Below are 23,534 nucleotides of genomic sequence, written 5' to 3' on the forward strand. Positions count from 1 at the left end.
GGGCGTTGAATATGACATCAAGTTGGTTATATCAAATAAATAATAAAAAGCAGAGAAATAAGAGAAAGATATATATGAAGGTTTGCAGAAATCCATTTAAGAATAACAAATTTAAGATTTTTTTCAATATCAATTCTTTTTTTAACTTCCATGTGAGCAGCTCCCAAATTATGTCATAATGATATGAATTCCAATGGAGGTCATTGTCTCAGAAACTTGAAACTAATTTTACATATTCAATATATCAAACAAATTCTTTCACACAGAGTTCTGCATATAAGAAAACATTTTTTCAGTCACCATGAATTACCAACATAAGATAATGTAACCGCTGCATCTATAGTCTCACTCTGCTGTTACAGTGAGACAAAAATATTTCAAAAATATCAAAAATTCGAAAGTTAGTAACTCTTCTATTCTTAGATAGGTTTTGAATTTTTTTTTTGATAAAATGTTTTTTAATTTGTTTCTCTCATTTTCCAGTATCTATCAAAACCAACTTGGCATAAGAGTGGATTTGAAAATATGAAAAGGGGATCAAATTCCAAATTGTTTCAAAATGAAAAAAGGGTGATCTATTGAAACATTTGTAGAGCTTAAGCCCCAAACCTTTGTTTAAAACCCCACTCTATGGTATTTCTTCCACTTTGGTTTAATTACCTTTATAAATTTTGCTGTGTAAAGGGCTGTCACAGTTGAATGTTCTAGCCAGTGTAGGCCTACATATTGTGCGTGTAGCCTGCAGTTTAATTCCCTTTGTTGATATCAGGGGAGCATTTCATCAAGTTGTCAGATCTGACAATTTAAACTAACTTATAGAAATAGTGGAAACTCAATTTCTCCCATATCATACACCATTCGGATATTGATTTATACCACTCTAAATTTAGAAGCACCAAAAAGAAGAGCTGTGCGAAATTACTGAGGAATTTACTAAAAAAGGAATTCATATTTATCAAACAAGACTTAAAAATAATTTTTTGTATATGACTTTTCACTACCTTCTGAACTTAAAGGCACTTGCAAACTGATTAACTCAGATACATTTTAAAATACATGTTGATAAAAAAATGTTTAATCACTGCATGTAGGCAGACACCATCAGATTCTGTTTGGGAGTTTTGTCCAGACCTGCACTTGTAGGACTCAGGCCCCGCCCAAACGTCCCCCTGTGGTCCCCAGCCTGGTTGGTCCTTGACCCCGCCCCCCTGCTGATGGGTTCCGACCAACAGTGAAGTCTTTGTAGAACAGGGGACCTCCCACCTGTGAGTGGGCTGTGGGCGTGGTGTCGGTGGTGAGGTGGGGGTGTACCACTGCGGAAGGGAGAACCATAGCGACTGTGAGCGGGAGTGCGCCATCTAGAGGTAGGATAACACACATGAATGGTATTAGTTGGTCTTATTCACAGAACTATTACACAATCAATAATAAGAATACCTGCACTTACACAGGGCTTATTACTATAACCCCTGTCATTGGATCTATCAATATTCCACATTTAAAGAGCTCCACCTCCACTCCCTGGGGAGCAATTGATATAGAATGGCTGGTTTTATTCACAGTAATTGACAACAATAATAGGAAAGAAAACATGACAGCATATTTTCCTAGGCGAACACAAGTCAACCTCAGCCTACAATTAATGCAATCACATGTATATTGATGCTATGTTTATTTTTATAACTATTATTACTTTATTATCATTAGCATGGCGAACTCAAGGGGGGGGGGTATCCAGCAAAATTTGGAAAAGAGAATGGCCCAACCCATGAAATGCTTTCATTATGGAGCAATGACCTTTTATTTTTAATTTTCAATTGTTTTGCTTGTCTAATTTTCCGGGCAAATCTCAGCCCCTTTAAAAAGGAAATTCTGGATCTGCGGGTGATTAGTATTAGCATTCGTAAGATTAAATTAGATTATAATTAATATAAAGGAGGCACGATAGCTCAGTCGGTAGAACGGGGGGTTTGTACTCCGGTGACCCGGGTTTGATTCCCACTTGGTGCACTAGTGCCCTTTGGTAAGGCATAAATCCTCATTAACAGGTCCTTTGAAGAGGACCTTAAGCCGTCGGTCCTCTGGTTGCTTGCTTGCATGCATTCATGCTTTCTTAGCAATCAGGTAAAAAATCCCCAAAACCACCACCATTATGATTACAATCATTATCATAACAAATCATCATGATCATTTTCATCATCTCCCTACCCTCCCTCCCTCCCTCCTCATTGTCACCATCACCATCGTCATCACCATCATTACCACCATTATCATCCCCTCTATCATCACTATCATCATCATCCTCATCACCCCCATCATCATCGTCACCAGTACAGTCATCATCATTTTGATCATCATCAACAGCAGCATCATCATGATCAGCTTCATCAGCATCATCATCATCATCCCCTCTATCATCACCATCATCACCATCACCAGTACAGTCATCATCATCAACATCATCATCACCATTCTCGTTTTCTCCTTATCATCATTACCATCACCATTAACATCATAAGGATCACATCATCATCTCCATATCACCATTATCATCATCGTTCTCATCATCATCATCCTCATTATCATTTGCATCATCAGTATCACATCATCATCACCTCCATCATCATCATGATCTCCATCATCATAATCATTACTATCTTTATTATCATCGTTCTCCTCATCATCATCGTTCTCATCATCATCATCGTTCTCATCATCATCATTCGCATCATCATTATCATCACCTCCATCATCGCTATCATCATCATCATCATCATGATCATCGTCATCACCATCATCATCACCAATCACCATTACCAATCACCATCATCACCATCATCATCGCCATCACCATCACGATCATCATCAAAATCACCATCATCACCATCATCACCATCACCATCATCATCATTACCATCATCATCATCACCATTACCAATCACCATCATCACCATCATCATCGCCATCACCATCACGATCATCATCAAAATCACCATCATCACCATCATAATCATCATCATCATCACCATCACCATCATCACCATCATCATCATTACCATCATCACCATAATAATCACCATAATCATCATCACCACCATCATCACCATCATCACCATCATCACCATCATCATCACCATCATCATCATCACCACCATCATCATCATCACCATCATCATCATCATCACCATCATCATCATCATCATCACCATCATCATCATCATCATCATCACCATCATCACCATCATCATCATCAACATCACCATCATCATCATCATCATCATCGCCATCATCATCATCATCATTAGGAAGCTCACCTTTGCCTTGTTTCTTCGGGTACCTGCTCCACTGCTTGTCTCCATCTTTTCACAAAGGGAAACCTGTCATCAATGTCTACATTCTCAATGGCCCGAAGAACGTGTTGGTCTATTTTAGTTGGAACATCACTGAAAAATGAAATGAAGAAATATATTCATGAAGATTGGTTTGGTTATGACTTTTAATTGTGATATGCAAGCAGGTGCCGAATTGGTTCATAATGACTGAAAATAGATGTAAGCCTGTTTTGAATAATGAGTCTGTATGTATTGAACGGATGAAGTCATTTTCAATCAATTGAAGAGGAAATGGTAAATACGGCATGTAACTAGGAAATTCATTTTCAGTGACAATAAAATCATTGTGACTCTCCTCCCCACCCCGGGACTGCAAAATTCTAATCTAAGCCAATGAACCCTGTAGATAGATTGACATTACATGTATATGCTGGTTATGCTAAAAATCTGACCAAGAGTTTGACCAGAATCCAGTAAAATGATGACCAAAATATGTTCATTTCTATGAGCAAAATAATAGTAGGAAGAGTGTAATTGCAGAGAAATAGATAAAATAACAAGTGGAATGCCTCTGGCCGTCTCACCTGCATCACGCGGTTCAATATAGCAGCAGTGCTGACTTTGAATACTACTCTAACTCACACAAGATGTTCAGTGATACATGGTTACTCTTATGTCCACTTTTTATGAACGAGACCAATAAACTTACAGAGATATGATGGTTATTCAACAAAAAACCCCAACATAGCCAAAGTTCATTGACCTTACATGACCTTTGACCTTGATCATGTGACCTGAAACTCGCACAGGATGTTCAGTGATACTTGATTACTCTTATGTACAAGTTCATGAATCAGATCCATAAACTTTCAAAGTTATGATGGTAACTCAACAGATACACCCAATTCGGCAAAAGTTCATTGACCTTTGACCTTGGTCATGTGACCTGAAACGCGCACAGGATGTTCAGTGATATTTGATTACTCATATGTCCAAGTTTAATGAACTAGACTAATAAACTTTCAAAGTTATGATGGTAATTCAACAGATACCCCTGATTCGGCCAAAGTTCATTGACCCTAAATGACCTTTGACCTTAATCATGAGACCTGAAACTTGCACAAAATATTCAGTGATGCTTGATTACTATTATGTCCAAGTTTCATGAATCAGATCCATAAACTTTCAAATTTATGATGGGAATTCAACAGATATCCCCAATTCGGCCAAAGTTCATTGACCCTAAATGACCTTTGACCTTGGTCATGTGACGTGAAACTCATGCAGGATGTTCAGTGATACTTGATTAACCTTATGTCCAAGTTTCATGAACTAGGTCTATATATTTTCTAAGTTATGATGACATTTCAAAAACTTAACCTCAGGTTAAGATTTCGATGTTGATTCCTCAAACATGGTCTAAGTTCATTGACCCTAAATGACCTTTGACCTTGGTCATGTGACATGAAACTCTAATAGGATGTTCAGTGATACTTGATTAACCTTATGGCCAAGTTTCATGAACTAGGTCCATATACTTTCTAAGTTATGATGTCATTTCAAAAACTTAACCTCAGGTTAAGATTTGATGTTGACGCCGCCGCCGCCGTCGGAAAAGCGGCGCCTATAGTCTCACTCTGCTTCGCAGGTGAGACAAAAACATGGCATTTCAGCAAGATGTCAGGTCTTTTTCCAAGGAGTACACTAATAGTACCCTATCCCACATGCCTTATCTTCAGTGTGGTCATTTTTCAGCCTAAAATTCATGATTTCACAAAATTATTTTAATGAATATAAACCAGATAAAAGTCTGATATGGTGACAACTAACCTTTAATTTATGGACATTCTCATAAAATTATACTACATGTAATCAGCTGTAACAAATTCAAATTTACCCATTGATGAAGAGAACTCTACATTCTGGACTACCGCTCGTTGGTGATGGGGAGCTTGATAAAATCTTCTGGTTTTCTGGTGTTTGAAAGCAAGAAACACCATTAGCAGTCGCATCCCCTGTTCTGTCTGGGCTGGCATTCTCTTCATGATGTGGGTCATGATCAGATTCAGACACTTCTTGTTGATGAGTGGCCATGCCATTTCCTTCAAGGCTTGTAGTTGTACAAGGTGTTGAACTGTGCTCTACTGAGGCAATGGGATGCAAAATGTCTGACTTCTTTGTGTTCTCATTAACACCATCATAAATTTGTGGTCCGAGAGAGGCTATTTGATTCTGTTCATGATTTAAAGGGGTTTCAAGAATATTTTGTGAATCACAGGCAGCATTGTTTGACAGACCCTTTCCCTCTTTTCTGTCCTGGTCCACAAAGTTTTCAGATTCATCAGACACACCAGTGTCAACATCACTCTCCTCACTGACTATCTGTCTTTTCACAGATCCTAGGCTAAGTCGTGACATCATATTTGTTATCATCTGGACAGGACTAAACAGGAGCTTGGTCATCTGTCCTGCCATTGATGTCCTTTCAGGAGTCCTTAAATATGAACTTCCAATTGATTCTGGGCAAGGACTTGGACAAACTGTGCTCACAGGAGAAGTGTGTTCTGTAAGTTCACCACTGGCTCTAGATTCCGTTGAGTTCTTGATAGGTTTACAATTTGGACTAACTACAGGATGAGTAGTCCGGTCTAATGTTTCTTTGAACTCTCCAGCACTACTGACCCTTCCTAAAGCAGCATGAGATGAGGGTTCTGTCTCTGATGGCTGTTCACTCATTGCCGGTACAGTATCTGAAGAAGGGTCCTGTGGTGATTGTACAAAAGAAACAGTACAGGAATCGCCGCCAGCATTCAACCTCGGAGAATTTCTAAGAGCCCCCTCACAATCGTCCGCTCTTTTCTCTCCAAAGTTCCTATCTGATTTCTCTTTCGAGCTCAATGACATTTCCTCAAGTTCACAGGCAATGCTTTGCACGTTGCTTTCCCTAGCAGAATTTGTAGAATTATTTGTTTGGTCACAAGTAAATTGGTTATCTTGCTCACTTTTATTCAGTTCCATATTGCTGATTCTTTCCTCCCCTGTTTTGCTCTTTACAGCATCCATACCATCCATATCGGGAGTGCTAGTGCTGGTTCCTACTTGATTGGAGGTACTGGAGACAAACTCAGTCACCAAGTTCTTCATAACAGCAGAAGGGTCCTTGGTGATACTGCTTTTCTTCACAGATGACGTCTCTATAACAATCAATGAACAGAGAGCATTATCAAGACTTGCTAAATATAAATGCCATGAGGCATATAATGATAAATATGATGAGGCATAAAATAAAATTTCAGAGGAAAGAGACTTTTTTTGCATGGTGAAAGAAAAATATGGAACAAGTGGAACGCCTCTGGCAGTATCGCCTGCATCATGCGATTCAATATAGCTGCATTGTTGATTTAGAAAATGACTTTTGAATAATTTTTCACAAAAAACAGCATTTATTTGAAAATAAAAGACTATATTCACTGACCCTAAATGACCTTTGAACTTGATCATGTGACTCATGCAAAACAAAAAGTGATACTTAATTACACTTTGTCCTTGTTTAATTAACTAGATCCATATACTTTCAAAGTTACGATGGCAATTCAACAATACCCCCAACATGGTCAAAGGTCATTGAGTATAAATGACCTTTGACCTTGATCATGTGACCTGAAACTATTGCAGGATATTCAGTGACACTTGATTACTCTTATGTCTAACTTTCATGAACTAGATCCATAAACTTTCAAAGTTATGATGGCAATTCAACAAATACCCCCAACATGGCCAATTTCAAAAACTTAATAAATTTGGTTAAGATTTCGATGTAGATTCCCCCAACATGGTCCACGTCCATTGACCCTAGATGACCTTTGACCTTATTCATGTGACCTTAGCAATGATCGTAGAATATTTTTCTACGATCGATTCCATTGACTACAATGTACAATCAATTGTGAAAATCAAGTGTACAATTATTCGCTAACCTTTGGGTTACCGGATCCTGGTGTTTCATAAAAAGTTTTGTCAGTGATTTTTCATTACATTGCTCTCATCTAATCAGCTGCAAGGATTGGCAGTAGCTTATATCATCTGTCCTTTCATGAAACACTCCCCATATTATGCTACTTACCAATCAAATACATTGACATACAGCCTTTCCTTTAATATTGAGCAATGCCGCATTAAAAAAAAAGAATTGAGAACAGGCTCCTGTCTTACAAAGAGTTAAAATTGATCCACCACAACTATGGAAAGCCAGCAACCCGAACATCTAAACTGCATATGTGTGTTCAAAACATTGTCTAAATATGATTTATATCCATGCATGTATTATACATGTAGTCTTGACAATTCAGTGTACTTTTTTTTTTTTTTTCAAGGGACAAATTTGCTGAATGAAAAATTATGACATCAGTGGATTTCCATAGCTGAGGTTGATTGGATCATTCACAACTCCTTGTGAGAAGATCACTGTCCAATTTCATGAAGATTTCTTATATTAACAAATGCACAATTTCTAAAGCAAATTTACTATCAACCAATCAGATTGGAGGATTTCAGTAGCTTTTAACTGTTTGTTATAGTCAATGTGTTGTAACAAATTTTATGAAACAGGGCCCATGATTACCTTTCAGTTCACGGTATCTGTTTGCAAGGTAGTCTTCAAGGATTTCAAGACCCTCGGTCTTTGAGAAGTCCACAAAGTCATCAAGGAAAGTCCAGTATTCCATCCAGGGTACCTTCCTAGTATGTGCAAGCTCCCTGATAGAAAAGAAGGAAAGTAAAGCAAAGATGAAACAGAAAGCAGAAAGAAAGATGGAAAAAAGTAGAAAATTAAAGCAGAGAAAGAAAAAGAAAAATAAAGATAAAGAATAAGAAAGAAAAAAGTAGAGACAGATGAAAAACCATGATATCCAACCTCTTTAAAGAGAAGGAACAATGGTAACGTAGGTAGAACATCACCACCAGTGACTTTTTAGTGGTGGAAAGTGGAAATGTTTAATGCCCCATACCTTGCCTAAGGGTTCAAGGCAACAAAAACTAATCACATTTCTGGGTCAAAGCCCATCTAAAGTTTTGGTAAAAGATTTTTAGTAGAGTTACACTCAAGTATTGTCTAATAAGCCAGTTTGTAGTTCCACTCTGCGCATGATCAGAAGATTCTGTGCATGATCAGAGGAAGGTCATTGGTACTAAAGTGACATGGTGGTTTAACATTTAATGAGATAAGCACCAACTTTAACATCTACAAAAAACAACAATGCGTCCACGAACGACTGGTATTTCACATGTTGCAAGTACTTTGTACAACATCCTATAATATGCATTCAAATAGACTTGCAACAAATACCTTGAGTCCATTGGTGTGCTATTCTAGTCACCTGATCTATTCAATTTCTTCATCCTGCTATGTAAGGCATGCTTACGTAGTACTGTCTTGCTTTGAAATCTGCCTATCACAATGAAAGAAATAAAAGGTCATTTGACCAAAATTGTCCAAGAAGTAACTACGAACTGCCCTTTATTCCAATATTTCAAAAATGGTAGTGGTCATTGGATATGTTTTCAGCCATCAGAATTTGAATCTGGCAATATCTCAGCTGCTCAAACAGTGTATGGGCAAGCTCCCTGATAGAAAAAGAGGAAAGTAGGGCTTAGCTACAACAGACATTTTGTGTGGAAATTTTATCGCCGGACACCTTGCCACCAGAAATGAAAACTAGTCACATTTCTGAGTTAAAGCCCATCTACCTGTACAGCTTTGACAAAGGATTAGTAAAGTGAATAATATTCAAGTATCATATAGCATTCCAATATTTTGTTCTCCATAGCCATTACAACTTAAATTGGCATCTAAAAGCCACTCTTGGTAACATTTTTATTTTCATTTAAAGCCTACCCTTCAAGCACTTTACAAATTTAGAAATTGTATATGAGAATGCTACAGACACAGATTATATCCTGAAATTTTCAGTCCATTCAATGCATGTGAAAGGGTTTTATATAAACAAGATCAAAATACACAGGTATCTTATTTTGATTGTGTACCCGAAAAATATAAGCTCTGATGTAAAACTGGTAAATTTACCCAATAAAATTATTCTTTTTTTATATCCTTCTAAAGATAGGCTTTACACAATATCATTTTCATATCAATTTCCTTATCAGAAGGGAAATCATACCAAACAGGCAGGTGTGATATCATATATTATAGATGATGTTCAGAAATTTTTGAGTGGTGGAGTTATGACCAGTGCCAGCCACTGTAGCAACCACATCGTCTTTCAAAATGAAACACAAAATGGCTCATCACATCTCATGGCTATGTTTTCTGTGGGCCTTCATTCTTTCAAAAAACTGTTGAATGTCTGTCTGTGACAAACTGATCAGGCCCAGTATATGACTATCAGAATAAAATTTGATAAAGCAGTAATCTGATGATATTTAGAATATCATTTTGCAAAAGAGGGAGGGAGAATAGGAAGAGGAGGTGAAAAGGGAAGGGGAGATGAGAGGGGAAAGTGAGAGGTAGGGACAAGGGAGGGAGAATAGGAAAGGGGGTTGAGGAGGGGGAAATGACAAGCAGGAAGGGGGATAGGAAGGGAGAATAGAAAGGGCAGGTGGGAAGAACATGACAGGTAGGAAAAAGAATGGGAACAGCTAGGAAGGAGGAAGAGTAAACAGAAAGGAGAGTTGGGAAGAATAAAGGAGAGAAAGTGGTGTGAGAGGGGAGGGGAAGTGAGAGATAAGAAGGGAGAGGAAAGATAAGAAGAGGAGGTGAAAAATGGGAGGTGAAATGTATGATCAGCGGAGGAAGAGGAAGAGGAAGAGAAGAAGAGAATGGGGAAGAGGGAGGGTGGAAGGCGGAAGGGAGAATAAGAAGAGGAGATGAGGTGAAAAGGGAAAAGGGAGGAAGAAGATGAAAAGGAAGGAAAATATTCTTAAAGTAACATCAGTATTCACCTTCCTAATCGTTCCAATCCTTTTTCACTGTCTCCTCTTCTGACGGCAACAGCTTTCTTTTTACTGGAAGATGGTGGTGTTTTCCATTCTTTCTGGAAGTCCACAGCCTGTGAAGGAGAGAGAGAGATTACCAACTCAAAAGCATCAATTGAGATCAGTTTTGGCTCTGGCTTGGAAGGGATTGAAGAAATTCACTCTTTTATGAACTAACACTGATTACAACAGCACTATTAGCTCTGGATTGCATCATGAGGAAACCAAAAAAAGCATAATTGGTATTTGTAGAATGCTAAAACAACAAAACTTGACTTGGAGATCAACAATGCAATACATGTAGTTCTTCACAAATGAATACCCAAATGATTAGCTAATTGAATGATCTGAGTTTCATGTTCATCTTTTTTTATTAAGATATTGTAGATATGTGCTCAATAAGGCTGGTTAGCAGATACTATTTTCCATCATCAAAAGCCATTTCTTGCCTAACCTAACTCAGCAATCCTAAGTAAGTCTATAGATGTATGTCTTTGATTCAGAAAGCTTTCCTGATAGTTTTTACAGAATGTTTGCACAGATAGCTACAGGAATCAATAACATAATTGATTTTGCCTCAACTGATTGCTAAGCATTACAAGTCCATTTCCATGTCACGTTGAACTCAGTTTGCATTCTTAATCCTAAATTACTCTTTTGGCAGACTCTATGTAGTGTTAGTTTCCCTACTCTAATGTTGAGATACCCTGTTACTCGACTCATTCATTTGACTGCTTGGTTACGAAACAGTCAAGTACAATGCAAAAACTGGATCTCAGAACAAGACCAGTTGAACAACTCATTGGGAGTATCAGCTGACCATAGTAACATGTCAACAAGGTGACACAACATTTGCCCCAGTCTTTATACCTCAGAGGGTATAGTGTTAGAGTTTGGATTGCAATAGAGTTTTTATTAAGAATAATGTTAAGATAATGGTTAGGGATTATTAGATTTTGGGAGGTAAGATTTTATGTTTGACTTAACATGCAGATTTTCCATCAGAGCAATTGTTATGGAACCGTCAACAAATACAACCACTGACACACCCACCAGCACACCCCCAGGCTTTTCTTTTGATCATTTTCTGCAAATAACCAGTTCATAAAGTGCAAATAGTTCAGTGACAAATGCACCGGGTGAGAAGGCAAAATGGTGTAAAATTTCAAGACATGTTCATGGATTCAACTGCAGTGTTCGATGGCTATGGGGCCGGGAAAAACAATTCATGAAAAGGACCAACAATCATTTGCATTTGATGTCAGGCAGAAATGAACTCCAGAACTGATTCTAACAAGATCATCCAAATTATATTGTAAGGCATACTTCATAGATTTTTGCATCCTACAAGGTATCCATTTAACACCTGGGCGGAGAGCGGTAAAATGTGGAATAAAAATGATTGATAATACATATTGGATGGGTATATGTGAAGAAGACATGCTCCACACACTGCCTGATTTAAACAAAATTATATTTTTTAATTTTCTTGTTTGTTGAACTATGTTTTGCCATGATATTGGAGCAAATCTTAGCCTCTTACAGCCCCAGGATATAGTGTCACATTGACTTTCACAGTTGGATCGCATTGAGCCGATGTGTGCAATAGATTATGACAGTCTCATCCACAGCTTTCGATGTTTGGGGTGTCTCCCTCTCCATCTACTACGCACACACATGTTGGTGGGAAATTCAGACATCTTAAATCATATTCTTGACCATTTTCTCTCCAATACAAGGACCTGGCAGACTTTAACTTTTCCTTCTATTTTTTTTTCCATTCTCTGTCGACTTTATAGTCAACATGTTTTTTTTTTTTTTAACCAGTCGAGTGTTCCTGCTATTTACAGTCTCTTTCCTACAAGAAAAGGAATTCATTCTCAATGCTATCCTCAAAACCCAGGACAAATAACTTTCCATTATTTCTCCAATTACAAATCACAAAGTTGTGTGTGGTTGACTTGAAGTGTTGAAACCTGACGTTCAACTCTGTCATAATCCTGTTATCGTGAAGATTGATATAGCTAAGCTCACACCTTGCATCCTCCTTCTCTTGATACTATTTTAGGAAGTTCAGATTAATCCAGGACCCATTAACCATCAATCAGGTCTCTACAATAAACCAGCAAAGTGGAATCAACGTGGCATATGATGTGATAGTTGAGATATTTGGTACCATGTAAAATGCCTAATCGTGTACAAGCCATCATATAAAGCTCTTCAGGCATCAAATGTTAATTGGATTTGCTAATCGAGTGCTATGCTACATTTTGCATCCTCCTTGTTAGTTAATTCCTCTGGCATGGAGTTTTTGAACAATTCTTCCTCCCTATCTGTGGAATAGTCTCCCTCATTAGCTCCAATTGCTATTTCTTCCCAAACAAATACACGTACAAGTGATGATAAGTCTGTGCCACCTCTTGTAAGAAATCCAGCCTTCATACTCAACCTTGCAAACGGATACTGAGAGCTATGATCATCAATTTCCAAGGTCTAAGAGGCAACGTTGAAGTCCCAATCCAATTTATTTGTGTGATGTGAAGGGATAGATATATCAGGCGGAGCTTGGTAAAAAAAATTTTAGGTGTGTAAAATAGTTTTTTTCCTTTGTTTTTAATTATTTTTCAATTAGAATATATATTACTTTTTTGATGCAACTTACTTGGTTTAATTTCACCTAGTCAAAAAAACTTTTGAAATGGAAAAATAAGTGGTTTACTAAGGAGCTAAGAGGTTGCCAAGGAAAGTTATGTTGCTATGCAACAATTCAGTAAATATGGTCATAAAATTTATGCTAAGTTGTTTTCCAGTGATTATTCTAACAATTTATAGTGGCGCTATACTTTGAAAATTAGAATGAACATCTGATAATCCAAATGAATGTGGAAATACTTAATATTGATGATAAATATTCAGTAAGTAGTGAAAAATAGGTGTGGCATATTCGATGCTAGTTTTTATGGTGATGGTACACATTGCAGCAATTATTAAAGCCAACTCCAAAAAATCAGAAGATTTTCTCTAAGTTGATGTATGATATTGCTTTGATCAAGCCAGGAGGATTGAAGTCAAGAAATAACCCACTTTCTGGCTTCTTGCCGCTCGCGTATATGTGCTTTATTTGAACTGAAAATTATTGCTATTATTTCCAGAGGAATAAATTACCATCTTACATCCATAATGCCAACTCCCTCAATCAAGTTAAGACCTTGCTAAAGACCCACCTTTTCAGTGTCTAGATATCAGTTGTGGGTTGGTCTATATTGAGGTGCACATCTTAGTTGCATTACATTTCTTCCTGTTTTTAACTAGGCGCTTACAAACACCTGTATTAAGCACCCTACAAATGTTATAACTGTTTTTATTATTATTTCTATCATTATGGGAAACACCTAATCTTTTTAGCATTCCCAGCAAACTAACCTCCGACGGTGACATGGGTCCAGCCAGCGCTCGCAGTGATATGTTACTGTCTATTGGACTACCCTTGGGCTGCTCAGACAAGAGAGCCGATTGGCTGTTAGGAACGTCAGGTGACCAGGGTTCACCAATCACAGCTGGCGATGAATTGTCTTCTGTTCTCCACATAGGCACGTAGAAGTGATCTACAACATACATAGAACACGAAGGCATAAGTCAGTATCCATAAAAGAGGTTTTAGTTGTCCCATAGTAAAAAAGCCATGGAATATGCCAAGATTTGTGCATAAATACAGTTATTTCATTGCGTTTAAATGCATGCTTTTGGCAAAGGGCGCTAAAAGGGAAATGCTACAGCACAAGACCTGTTGCATAAAAATTTTGCCATTGCTATCATGCCATTGAAAATTACTCATTAAAAAACTCTGGTAAAAGATTTGCCAGAGTTATTTATGGCAAAAGCAGTGGGCCCCAAATATCTCCATAATCCATGTTTTTAAACCATGGTGCAATCGAAACCTCTTTAAAAACATGTGCTAAAATGTTTGCACATATTATCAGATTCTAAACTTTTCTTTATAGTTAACCAGTGGAACATCCTTTCACACTAGCAGCAATGTTGACTTTGTAACATGGGGGGGGGTGTTTCATGAATTAGATTGTAAAGTTGTGCACAAATTTACAGTCAGAAGACAGGTCCTTAAAAAGTAGCTCCTTTCATCCAAATAATGTGCATGAATAGAAAGGTTCTAGGTGGGTGTGGATCAATACATCTCTTTTCATTCAGTCAATTCTGTTCCAAAATATTTAAAGCTGAAGATGTAAGCTTCAAATCAAAACAACTTTTAAATAGGTTGAGATGTAATCGGGTCAAGATCATACTATTTATATGCCACGCACATTAAGAGTTTGAAATCTCCCTGGTGTTTTCACAAAGTGGGACTGAATATCACACTTCGCATGCAAATACTAAGATACTTGTTAATGAAAAAATTGAACAATGACGTTTATTTTTCAAAGTTAGCTATAAGTGATATAAATATTTTGAGCCTATTATAACCCAAGCTATATCAAAATTGCCTAGCCCAGAGGGATTTCACCCTTTTAATCTTGCATCTTGATTAAGATGAAAATTAGCACAAAAATCACACACACAAAAAACAGAAAATTCTTAACTATTTGATTGATATCTTGGGCTTAATTCACTCTCTAAACTAATCAGTTAGAAAGATCATTGTTGTTACTATTAACCAGATAATAGTGGCGAGCTAAAAATGCAAAACTGCATTTCATACTCGTAAACAGTAATGTCAGAGGTTTAGTTTGGCCCAACATATTTTACTTGTCTTAAATAGAGAGATCTCTTAGCTGAAGGTACAGGTACATAAGGGGTTGATTTCCCCCCCCCCAAAAAAAAAAAAAAATAAATAAATAAATAAAATACTGCATTTAAACCTAACAAATAAAATCTAAAAATAAAAACAGAAATGTGCATTTCTGGCTGATTGTATTCAGTCATAATATTCCTTTGTGAAACACACCCTCAAGGATAACACTCACCGTCCAATAGCTCTGCAATGGCTGCTTTCACTTTTTCTTTATCACTGTTCCTGTATCGGTTGCAGATAATCTAAATAAATCAAATGCAAACAATAATTAGACTACTTTTTTATTGGAAACATTTTTTTTTTATTAAACAAGTGTACATGACCCTCTGACACACACACACAGAATTAGACTGTTGCAAATTTGGCTAACTTTATTTTCAAACTAGTCTGGACAGACACTAATGTCATTCAAAAGATATCCAGAATTATAATGCTTAAAATTTTTCTCAGTAAAATAAATAAGTTTACTTATTCTCATCAGCACCATTAATTAGGCAACTAGATATTAGGATATTCTACAAATTTCTGATTGAGTTGAAGGGCTATATTGACAATCAACCTTGGTTTGAAAGACTTTGACCCGTATTCTGAGGTCGGGTTTAAATTAGACTCGGGTTTAAAGTTATGGTGTAAGTATGGATAGCCAATTGTGACATAATTCACTAACAGTAGATGTATGATATTTCAGCTCATTTGACTCTCAAATCTTTCTCAATTTTCTAGGAAGTATGAATAAGATAATTGTCTTCACCCTTGAAGAACCAGAAAAGAGCACAGCAAAAATAAGAAACATACAATGTACTCTAATACAAATGTTGACACTTATGGCTTCCAATGATTTTAGCACAGTGTTAGACAGTGGTCTTTTTAGACATGATTTCAAAATACAGGCCTTTGTCATGAAATCAATGCTTGCTCCAAGGTTTTCATTGATATCCCTCAATACCGGTACTCGTTTCATCTGCAAAAGGATATTTTGTGTGCCCTTTTAAATTTCCCCATGAATATACTGTAAAATAGAAATGTGCCCTAATGCAAAGTAGCCTTACCCTAATATTTTGAAAGCAAAGGCCTTTAGATAGAATAAAGCGATCCGAGGGGGGATGGCTTTGTAATTACAAGGAGGAAACCATGCTTGTACATACACATGGACATTCAAAATGAGCCTTAACCCTAATTTAACTGGGATATTTTAGACCAGGATATACAGGGGGCCAATTTGATCACCCTTCAGATCTCGGCCGCCAAATTCGCGAAGAGCTGGATGTAAATTACAAGACTCTATAGTGAAATTTAAAAAAAAAATTAATAATTGTCTATATTTTTATTACCTAATTATGTAAACAAGCATATGAAATTTGCCCTAAATGTCTTTTTTTTTCTTCAACTCACTTTTTATAGCTAGTAGAAAGCTAATTTTTAATGAAAATAATAATTATTACATTTCTATATCACAAAAATTATTGCCAAAACGATTAATTTCCTTATGTATTTTGTTGGTTTTTAAAAATTATTACATATTTTTTTTCAAACCTTAAGTAAAAATAATTATACATTTAAGATTTTTGGTTGAAAAACATGAATTTTTTTTTCAAATTTACATTGACAATGTAAACTGATTCATGTTTTTGAGCAATTTTGGGTCTAACATGCGCTTACAAAATGTCGCATAATTTCAGAACCGTGTACCCCGGCATCACAAAATCAGTCTCAAAAGATGTGCAAGACTTGAAAGTAAAAAGTCAGTGAGCAGCACGGTCAAAAAATTCTGCGTGCGGCAAAGGGACTAAATTTGTATAGGGGGTCAAATTGACCCCTTGCCCCCAGTTAAGCAAGGGTTAAAGAAGAAACCATTCTTCAGTCTCAAAGTACCCTAACAAGTATTTTGTCATGTTTTCTCCACCCTAAATAATGAATGGGGAGAATAACCTTTTCACTTTACGCGCACACTGTGCCTGGCCATGAATTGTTTTTTTTCAGGCTTTTGTGTATGAAAGTGATATCATCCTTGCTATTGTAGTGCCCCCATTCATACATTCCCATGAAATATGGGATGCCCGGTTATTTTGCCTACCAAAGCTTACCTCACTGGCGGTTTGTCCATACTTATTGGCCATCTGCTTGTTACACTTTGGATGGCCAAGTAAGAGAGAGACACAGTCAACAAAACCAAACTTGCTGGCAAAATGGAGTGGGGTTTCACCGTTCTAAGAACAAAAACAAAACACTAACATCATTTATTGCACTTCAAATGGAAATACACTCAACAAACCAAAACTTGCTAGTAAAACTTGAGTTGGGTTTTACAGTTCTGAGAGCTAAAAATCTACTAAGATTTTTAATTACATTTTTTGATGAACTTGTAAGACACAAATGCACAAAACAAAACTTGCTGTTCTCACAGCAAGTGTGCAATATTGTAAGGGAATTGAATAACACTTTATTTTCAATTTTGAAGGCTGACAGAGTAATCAAAAAGATTGCCTGTCCTTATAAATGTTATCATAGAAGATCTAGAGCTCTAGAGATTTAAATTACTATCCATCAAGATGGATGAGGGAGGCAAAAAAATATCTGTCAAAAAATAAAATAAACTCAACTAAGGAGAGACCTGGGCTAATATACAATAGACCATTCTATCGCGATTATCATCATATTGCAGTTTAAAGCACTTACATACTGTACAAAATATACACATTCTGAAGGTAAAGGAGACTGTTACTGAAATAACTCCAGCACTAAAAGTAAAATGATGAGCAATATTAAATTTCATGTAAAAAAAATAACTATGGCCCAAATTCACAAAGGCGGTTTTGAAAACCCACAGTTGAATCCATGGTTTATGCAGATTTCCTGTGTAAATTACGCTTAATCTAATGTGTATCAGGCGAATGTACATGTAAAACAAATGTCCAATGCTAATGCGCGCTTTTGTCATAGTGCGCCAATTTAACGCCTGGGGCCGTTTCTTAAAGCTGTTCGTAAGTTAAGAGCAACTTCAAAAACGACTGGTGAACCTTTCTTACGTGCTTAACCATCGCCAAAGAATATACCATTTTCCACAAGAAAGGATCACCAGTCGTTCTTAAAGTCGCTCTTAACTTACGAACAGCTTTATGAAACACATACCTGTTACCATGGTTAGATGCGCTATTGTATTCAAGAGTCCACTGAGTGGACTCATGTATAAAAGAGCGTATCTAACCACCGCAACAGGCGTCAATTTGGCACACTGACGAAAGCGCACATCAGCATTGGACATTTTTTAATATGCATGGTAAAATAAGCGTAATTTATACAGGAAATCTGCATAAACCATGGAATCAACTGTGGGTTTTCAAAACCACCTTTGTGAATTCAGGCCTATGAGTTCCATCTTGCCCTAACGCTTTCCTCTTTATTTTGAAATGAATGAAAATAATCAGTGAAGGAAATTTGCATCCTTTAAATGGCTTTTCTTAATTGCTTCATACATCACACTGTAGATTTTTCTAAAAATGCAAAATGGAAAATAAAGTAAGAGTATGATAAAATTTACGTGATAATTTTCTCATTAAGATTCTGTGAGACCACCCCCACCCCCTCAAAAAATAAAAACAGAGAAGGTAGGCCTACAATGGCAAAGATGGCACTGAGATTAAAAAGACTGAGAAGCTCTGCTACATGTATATTGTCCATGGACTGTTGAAACTTTGTAACGACCCATCCACAATCTTACCCCTTTTTCCAGTGAGTTAAGGTAAAGGTGTGTGAGGAACCCCCATCGATCTGTCCTGGCATCCTCCGATTCCCCAGGATACAGCATCCTAGGGATCTCAGGGTCACTGATGGTCTCCAAGATCAGTTCCATCATATCTGGAAGGTTCTTCATGGCGGCTACGTGTAAGGCATTGTACTTACAGCCCTCCTGTAATTTTCAGAGATTGATTACAGGACAAAGAAAATGTTACAAGGGTTCTTCAACTTTATCAGAACTTAGACCTCTCTCTTAAATATGTAATTCCCATGAAGTCAATTGTTCAGGAACCACCATTTTTTAGAAGATGAAGTGTTAAAATTGAATCTGTTTGCAAGTAGACACAAAAGAGAAGTATTTCTGACATCAATATTAGCAATTTGCTGTTATTGTTATATTATGTTGTAAATATGTAATTTCAGCTATCATTATAGATAAATAGAAAAGATTGAAAGAGGAAAATAAAATAAATTATTCAAATTGAATTGAACTGAAAATAATGAAAACTAATTGATGCAGCAACAGTTTTATAGGTTTACAAACGTCATGAGGCGAAAAAAAAAACTGTGCAGGGTTATGATTTCAAATCTTTCAAGTGTTCAAGATTGTCCAGTTTTATTTTTTTCCCTGCTATTGGCCTAAAAGATCTACAAAACTTAGCACAGCCTGATTATTCTCCGATAATGAGTGTATCCCACTGCAATGCTGCAGCATTTTTTCCATTTATTACTTGTCACCATTCAATCTTGAAGACTGGACAAACACAAAGATTTGAAAGAAGAACTTTGCACTGTTTCATTCTCAAATCAAATTATTTTTACTATCATTAACCTCATCAGCTTCATCATCATCATCACCATCAATCATCAACATCATCACCAACATCATTATCATTGTCATCATCACTAACATCACCTTAATCATCATTCAAAATTTGAACAATATTCAAGAACCTACATGAAGAGTTGTTGGGGTGTCTACTGATGTCACGAGAAGTCTAGGGTTTCCCCAGACAAGGGACCTGAACTTCTCTTTGTCCTTCTTCTCAATCGCAAACCTAAGTGCATTGAGCTGTTGAGGCTTGGGGGTACGGTAACTGTTAGGTCGGTCACTTGAAGCTGGCTGCTGCAAATTCAAATCAAATCACATTAAAAAAAAACAAGTGGAACGCCTCTAGCAGTCTAGCCTGCATTATGCGATTCAATATTGATAAAGTAATGAATTTGACGATGAACAATCTTTCACAAAACACCATTCATTTCATAATGAAATACTGGGTAGTACTAAAAAAGACAAAATCATTATCATGAAGATTGAAACCTAAAAATCATGGATGCGTTATGTGCTATTTTGTAGGGGGGGATGGAAGGAGAGGGAGTAGATACTATGGTTGTACTTGTATCATGAGCTATATTTACAGACCTCATTAAACAATCAATATTACAATAATGAATCACATCTAACAAATTGATTAAGTGAGTGACTGATTTATTATATGATAGATTGATTTATTGAATGATTGACTGACTAAATGATTAACTTTTTTGATTGATTGATTCATTCATTTAATGATTGCTTGATTGATTGAGAGATTGATTGACTGGATGAGTGATTAACTGATTGATTGACTGAATGATTGATTAAATGATTGACTGAATGATTGACTGATTGACTAAATGATTGACTGAATGATTGATGACTGAAAGATCAATTGACTGATTAATTTACTGACTGAATGAGTGATTAATTGATTTAATGACTTTATGATTGATTGAGTGATTGATTAACTGAATTATTGATTAACTGATTGACTAAATGATTGATTAAGTGAATGACTAATTAAATGAGTGATTGACTGAAATATTGATTTATTGACTGAGTAAAAGATTGACTGATTGACTGATTGATTAATTAAATTATCTATTGATTGACTGATTGGACGAGTGAATGCTTGATTAACAGAATGATTGATTTATTGATTGACTGACCAATTGACTGACTGATTGTTTGATTAATTGATTAACAAAGTATGTTTCTCAGCACATCTGTGCAAAACAGTTTCCAGTTTCTAGTTGAATGCAAATATCCTATGAGAGAAATAAAGAAGCAGTTCCTACCTCTGAGCTGTTGGAAATATTTGCTTTCTTGGGAGTAGTGAGATTGGCCTGTGATCTGGCAAATGTTTGGGCTTCATCCAAAGTCTTAAATTGCTTGAATCTTGCCTCAGTATTTTCTTTCAATAGCTTCAGCACCTCTTTCTTGTTCTGGGAAAACTTTGTGGTGACTAATAACAAACAAAAATAGAAAAAACTAGCACATCAATGATGTGGAGCTCATCCGGTATCTCGCAACACAATTTAACACAATTTTACTTTCAGCCCAGTTGACACTTTAGTGAATTATATTGGTGACATTAAATGAGGATATAGAATTGAAATTAATGAAGAAATGACATAGAAGCATTTTTTGTGATCTATGAATAAATTTCATATGAATTAAGTATTAATTATTATCTAGTAAAAGTTTCTTAACTCTGTGTAGAACCTTGGTGAACCTAATGTAGCTCTCAGATGGAACAAAAATAACCAAACTCAATCAACAAATAAGTAAGCAATTTTTGTGAGTTTTGAAAATATATGAATAAATAGCAGATTATATGAGTTTCAAAATTCTCTGTTTAAATCTTGTATCACCACCTCAAGCTATTATATAAAGCAAACAAACTGAAATTGATCAACAAATGAAGAAGAAAAAACATTTTTTGTGATTTATGAATAAATTTACATAAATTAGAATAAATAATTTTCCAGACAAAATTTCAAAATTTTGTGTACAAGTTTGGTGAACCTCATGCAGCTCTACCAGATGGAAGAAAAAAAATCAAAATTTGTCAACAAATAAAGAAAAAGAGGAATTTTCTGTGACTTATGAATACATTTTGCATAAATTAGCATGAATAATTTTCTACTGAAAATTTTCAAAATTCTGTGTAGAAGTTTGGTGGGCCTCATGAAGTTCTACCAGATAGAAGAAAAAATATCAAAATCTGTCAACAAATAAAGAAGAAGAGGCATTTTCTGTGATTTCTGAATAAATTTTGCATAAATTAGCATAAGTAATTTTCTACAGAAAATTTCAAAAATCTGTGTCTAAGTTTGGTGAACCTCATAAAGTTCTACAAGATGGAAGGAGAAAAAAATAAAAATCGGTCAACAATTAAAGAAGAAGAAGCATTTTATGTGAATTTTTAAAAATACGCATAAATCAATTTCGCATAAATTAGCATAAAAATTGTTCTGGTCAAAATTTCAAAATTCTGTGTAGAAGTTTGGTGTACCTCATGAAGTTCTACCAGATGGAAGCAAAAAAATCAAAATCGGTCAACAAATAAAGAAGAAGTAGCATTTTTTGTGAATTTTGAAACATGCGCATAAATTAGCATATTTAATGAATTTCAAAATTCTGTGTAGAAGTTTTGAATGTCCCACCTAGTGCTATCATATAAAGCAAACAGAATTGAAATTGGACTTGAAATGGCGAAATAGTAGCATTTTGAAATTGTGGACGGACGACAGACGCCACGCCATGGCATAAGCTCATCTTGCCCTTCGGGCCGGATGAGCTAAAAATCAGAATGCAGTCATGAATATTTTATATTTTTAACGAAATAACATAAACTCCTTAAAAGTAATTTGCAATAGACACTTGACCTTGTGTGTGGGTGTTTGTCTTTCATTTTTTTTTCCTGTATGGGAAACCTATTTTGCCATAAAACTATTTTTTTATTTCTGATTTACCTGAACCAACGCTTGAGTCCCCATTCTGAACATTCCCATCTTGTACAGGAATACAAACCACGTAGATAATTTCGCCTTTAACAAATGATGTAGACTGATTCCCAGCCACAACTTCATCACCAACTGCTCCCTTGCTACTTGTATCACCATTTGTTACTGGGTCACAATTCTTTTTCTTCTCTGATGTTGGTCCAGTCTTTGCATGGGCCTCCTTCTTGCTATCTTCCAAGGCACATGGTTTCTCCTGTCCTTCGACCTTGTCTAATCTTGTTTGGGGTTCATCATTTCCAGAGCCTTGTTCTTTGAGCTTGTGGGTAGCAAGTCTCTTCACAAAGAACTTCCGGGTGGACTTTGAGATGCCTCCGAAGGGAAGTCCGGCTGATTTCAGTTCTTGGCACAGATCGGCATCGGAGAGAGAGCTGAGTTCCTCAAGGAGGGCATCCATCCTGCAGGATGATCTACATCAAAGGTTCCTGAAAAATACAAGGTGACATTGGTATATTGCCACTTTGTCTTCTTTCCCTTTTGTCTCAACATACATTGTCTACTCTTATTTCACCTAAAATCAGTTGGTCCAATCGCTATGTCATTTGGCAAATTTACCATTTTGTCTTATTTCCAATTATGCTCTATCCATTTTGTCCACTTGGTCCAACACCATAAATATATATGGTTAGATAAACTGTTAAATGAACCAGGTTTTCATTTGATTAAAAAATGATAAGCAGACAAAGTGGAAATTAGACCAACTGGGCATTAGACTAAATGAGAATAAGAATACATGTAAGTGGGTATTACACCAAATGAATCTAGTAGACCAAATTGATAGTAGACTGAACTTAAGCCCCAGACTATTTGAGAAGTAGCCTAAC

The 23,534-nt window shown here is 36.2% G+C and overlaps 1 protein-coding gene across 5 annotated transcripts in view; it reads right to left on the reverse strand.

The window, feature by feature from the left end:
• The window catches only part of LOC121406858 (ankyrin repeat and LEM domain-containing protein 2-like), a 26,969-nt gene continuing 3,435 nt past the window's right edge, over positions 1-23,534 (reverse strand). For 4 of the 5 annotated variants that reach the window (XM_041597732.1, XM_041597740.1, XM_041597744.1 and 1 more), the window contains exons 2-13: positions 22,663-23,135; positions 20,983-21,149; positions 19,823-19,990; positions 18,848-19,036; positions 17,214-17,336; positions 15,302-15,371; positions 13,746-13,927; positions 10,290-10,396; positions 7,954-8,087; positions 5,230-6,526; positions 3,315-3,443; positions 1-1,358 (exon numbers count right to left, since the gene is read on the reverse strand). In XM_041597732.1, the coding sequence (XP_041453666.1) occupies positions 1,079-1,358; positions 3,315-3,443; positions 5,230-6,526; positions 7,954-8,087; positions 10,290-10,396; positions 13,746-13,927; positions 15,302-15,371; positions 17,214-17,336; positions 18,848-19,036; positions 19,823-19,990; positions 20,983-21,149; positions 22,663-23,107 (3,291 nt within the window). In that variant the 5' untranslated portion in view covers positions 23,108-23,135 and the 3' untranslated portion in view covers positions 1-1,078. The remainder of the gene's footprint in view (positions 1,359-3,314; positions 3,444-5,229; positions 6,527-7,953; positions 8,088-10,289; positions 10,397-13,745; positions 13,928-15,301; positions 15,372-17,213; positions 17,337-18,847; positions 19,037-19,822; positions 19,991-20,982; positions 21,150-22,662; positions 23,136-23,534) is intronic. The other variant, XM_041597757.1, reaches the window with a different exon arrangement.

The sequence above is a fragment of the Lytechinus variegatus genome, chromosome 1 (assembly GCF_018143015.1).
Source record: "Lytechinus variegatus isolate NC3 chromosome 1, Lvar_3.0, whole genome shotgun sequence".
NCBI lineage: Eukaryota > Metazoa > Echinodermata > Echinoidea > Temnopleuroida > Toxopneustidae > Lytechinus > Lytechinus variegatus.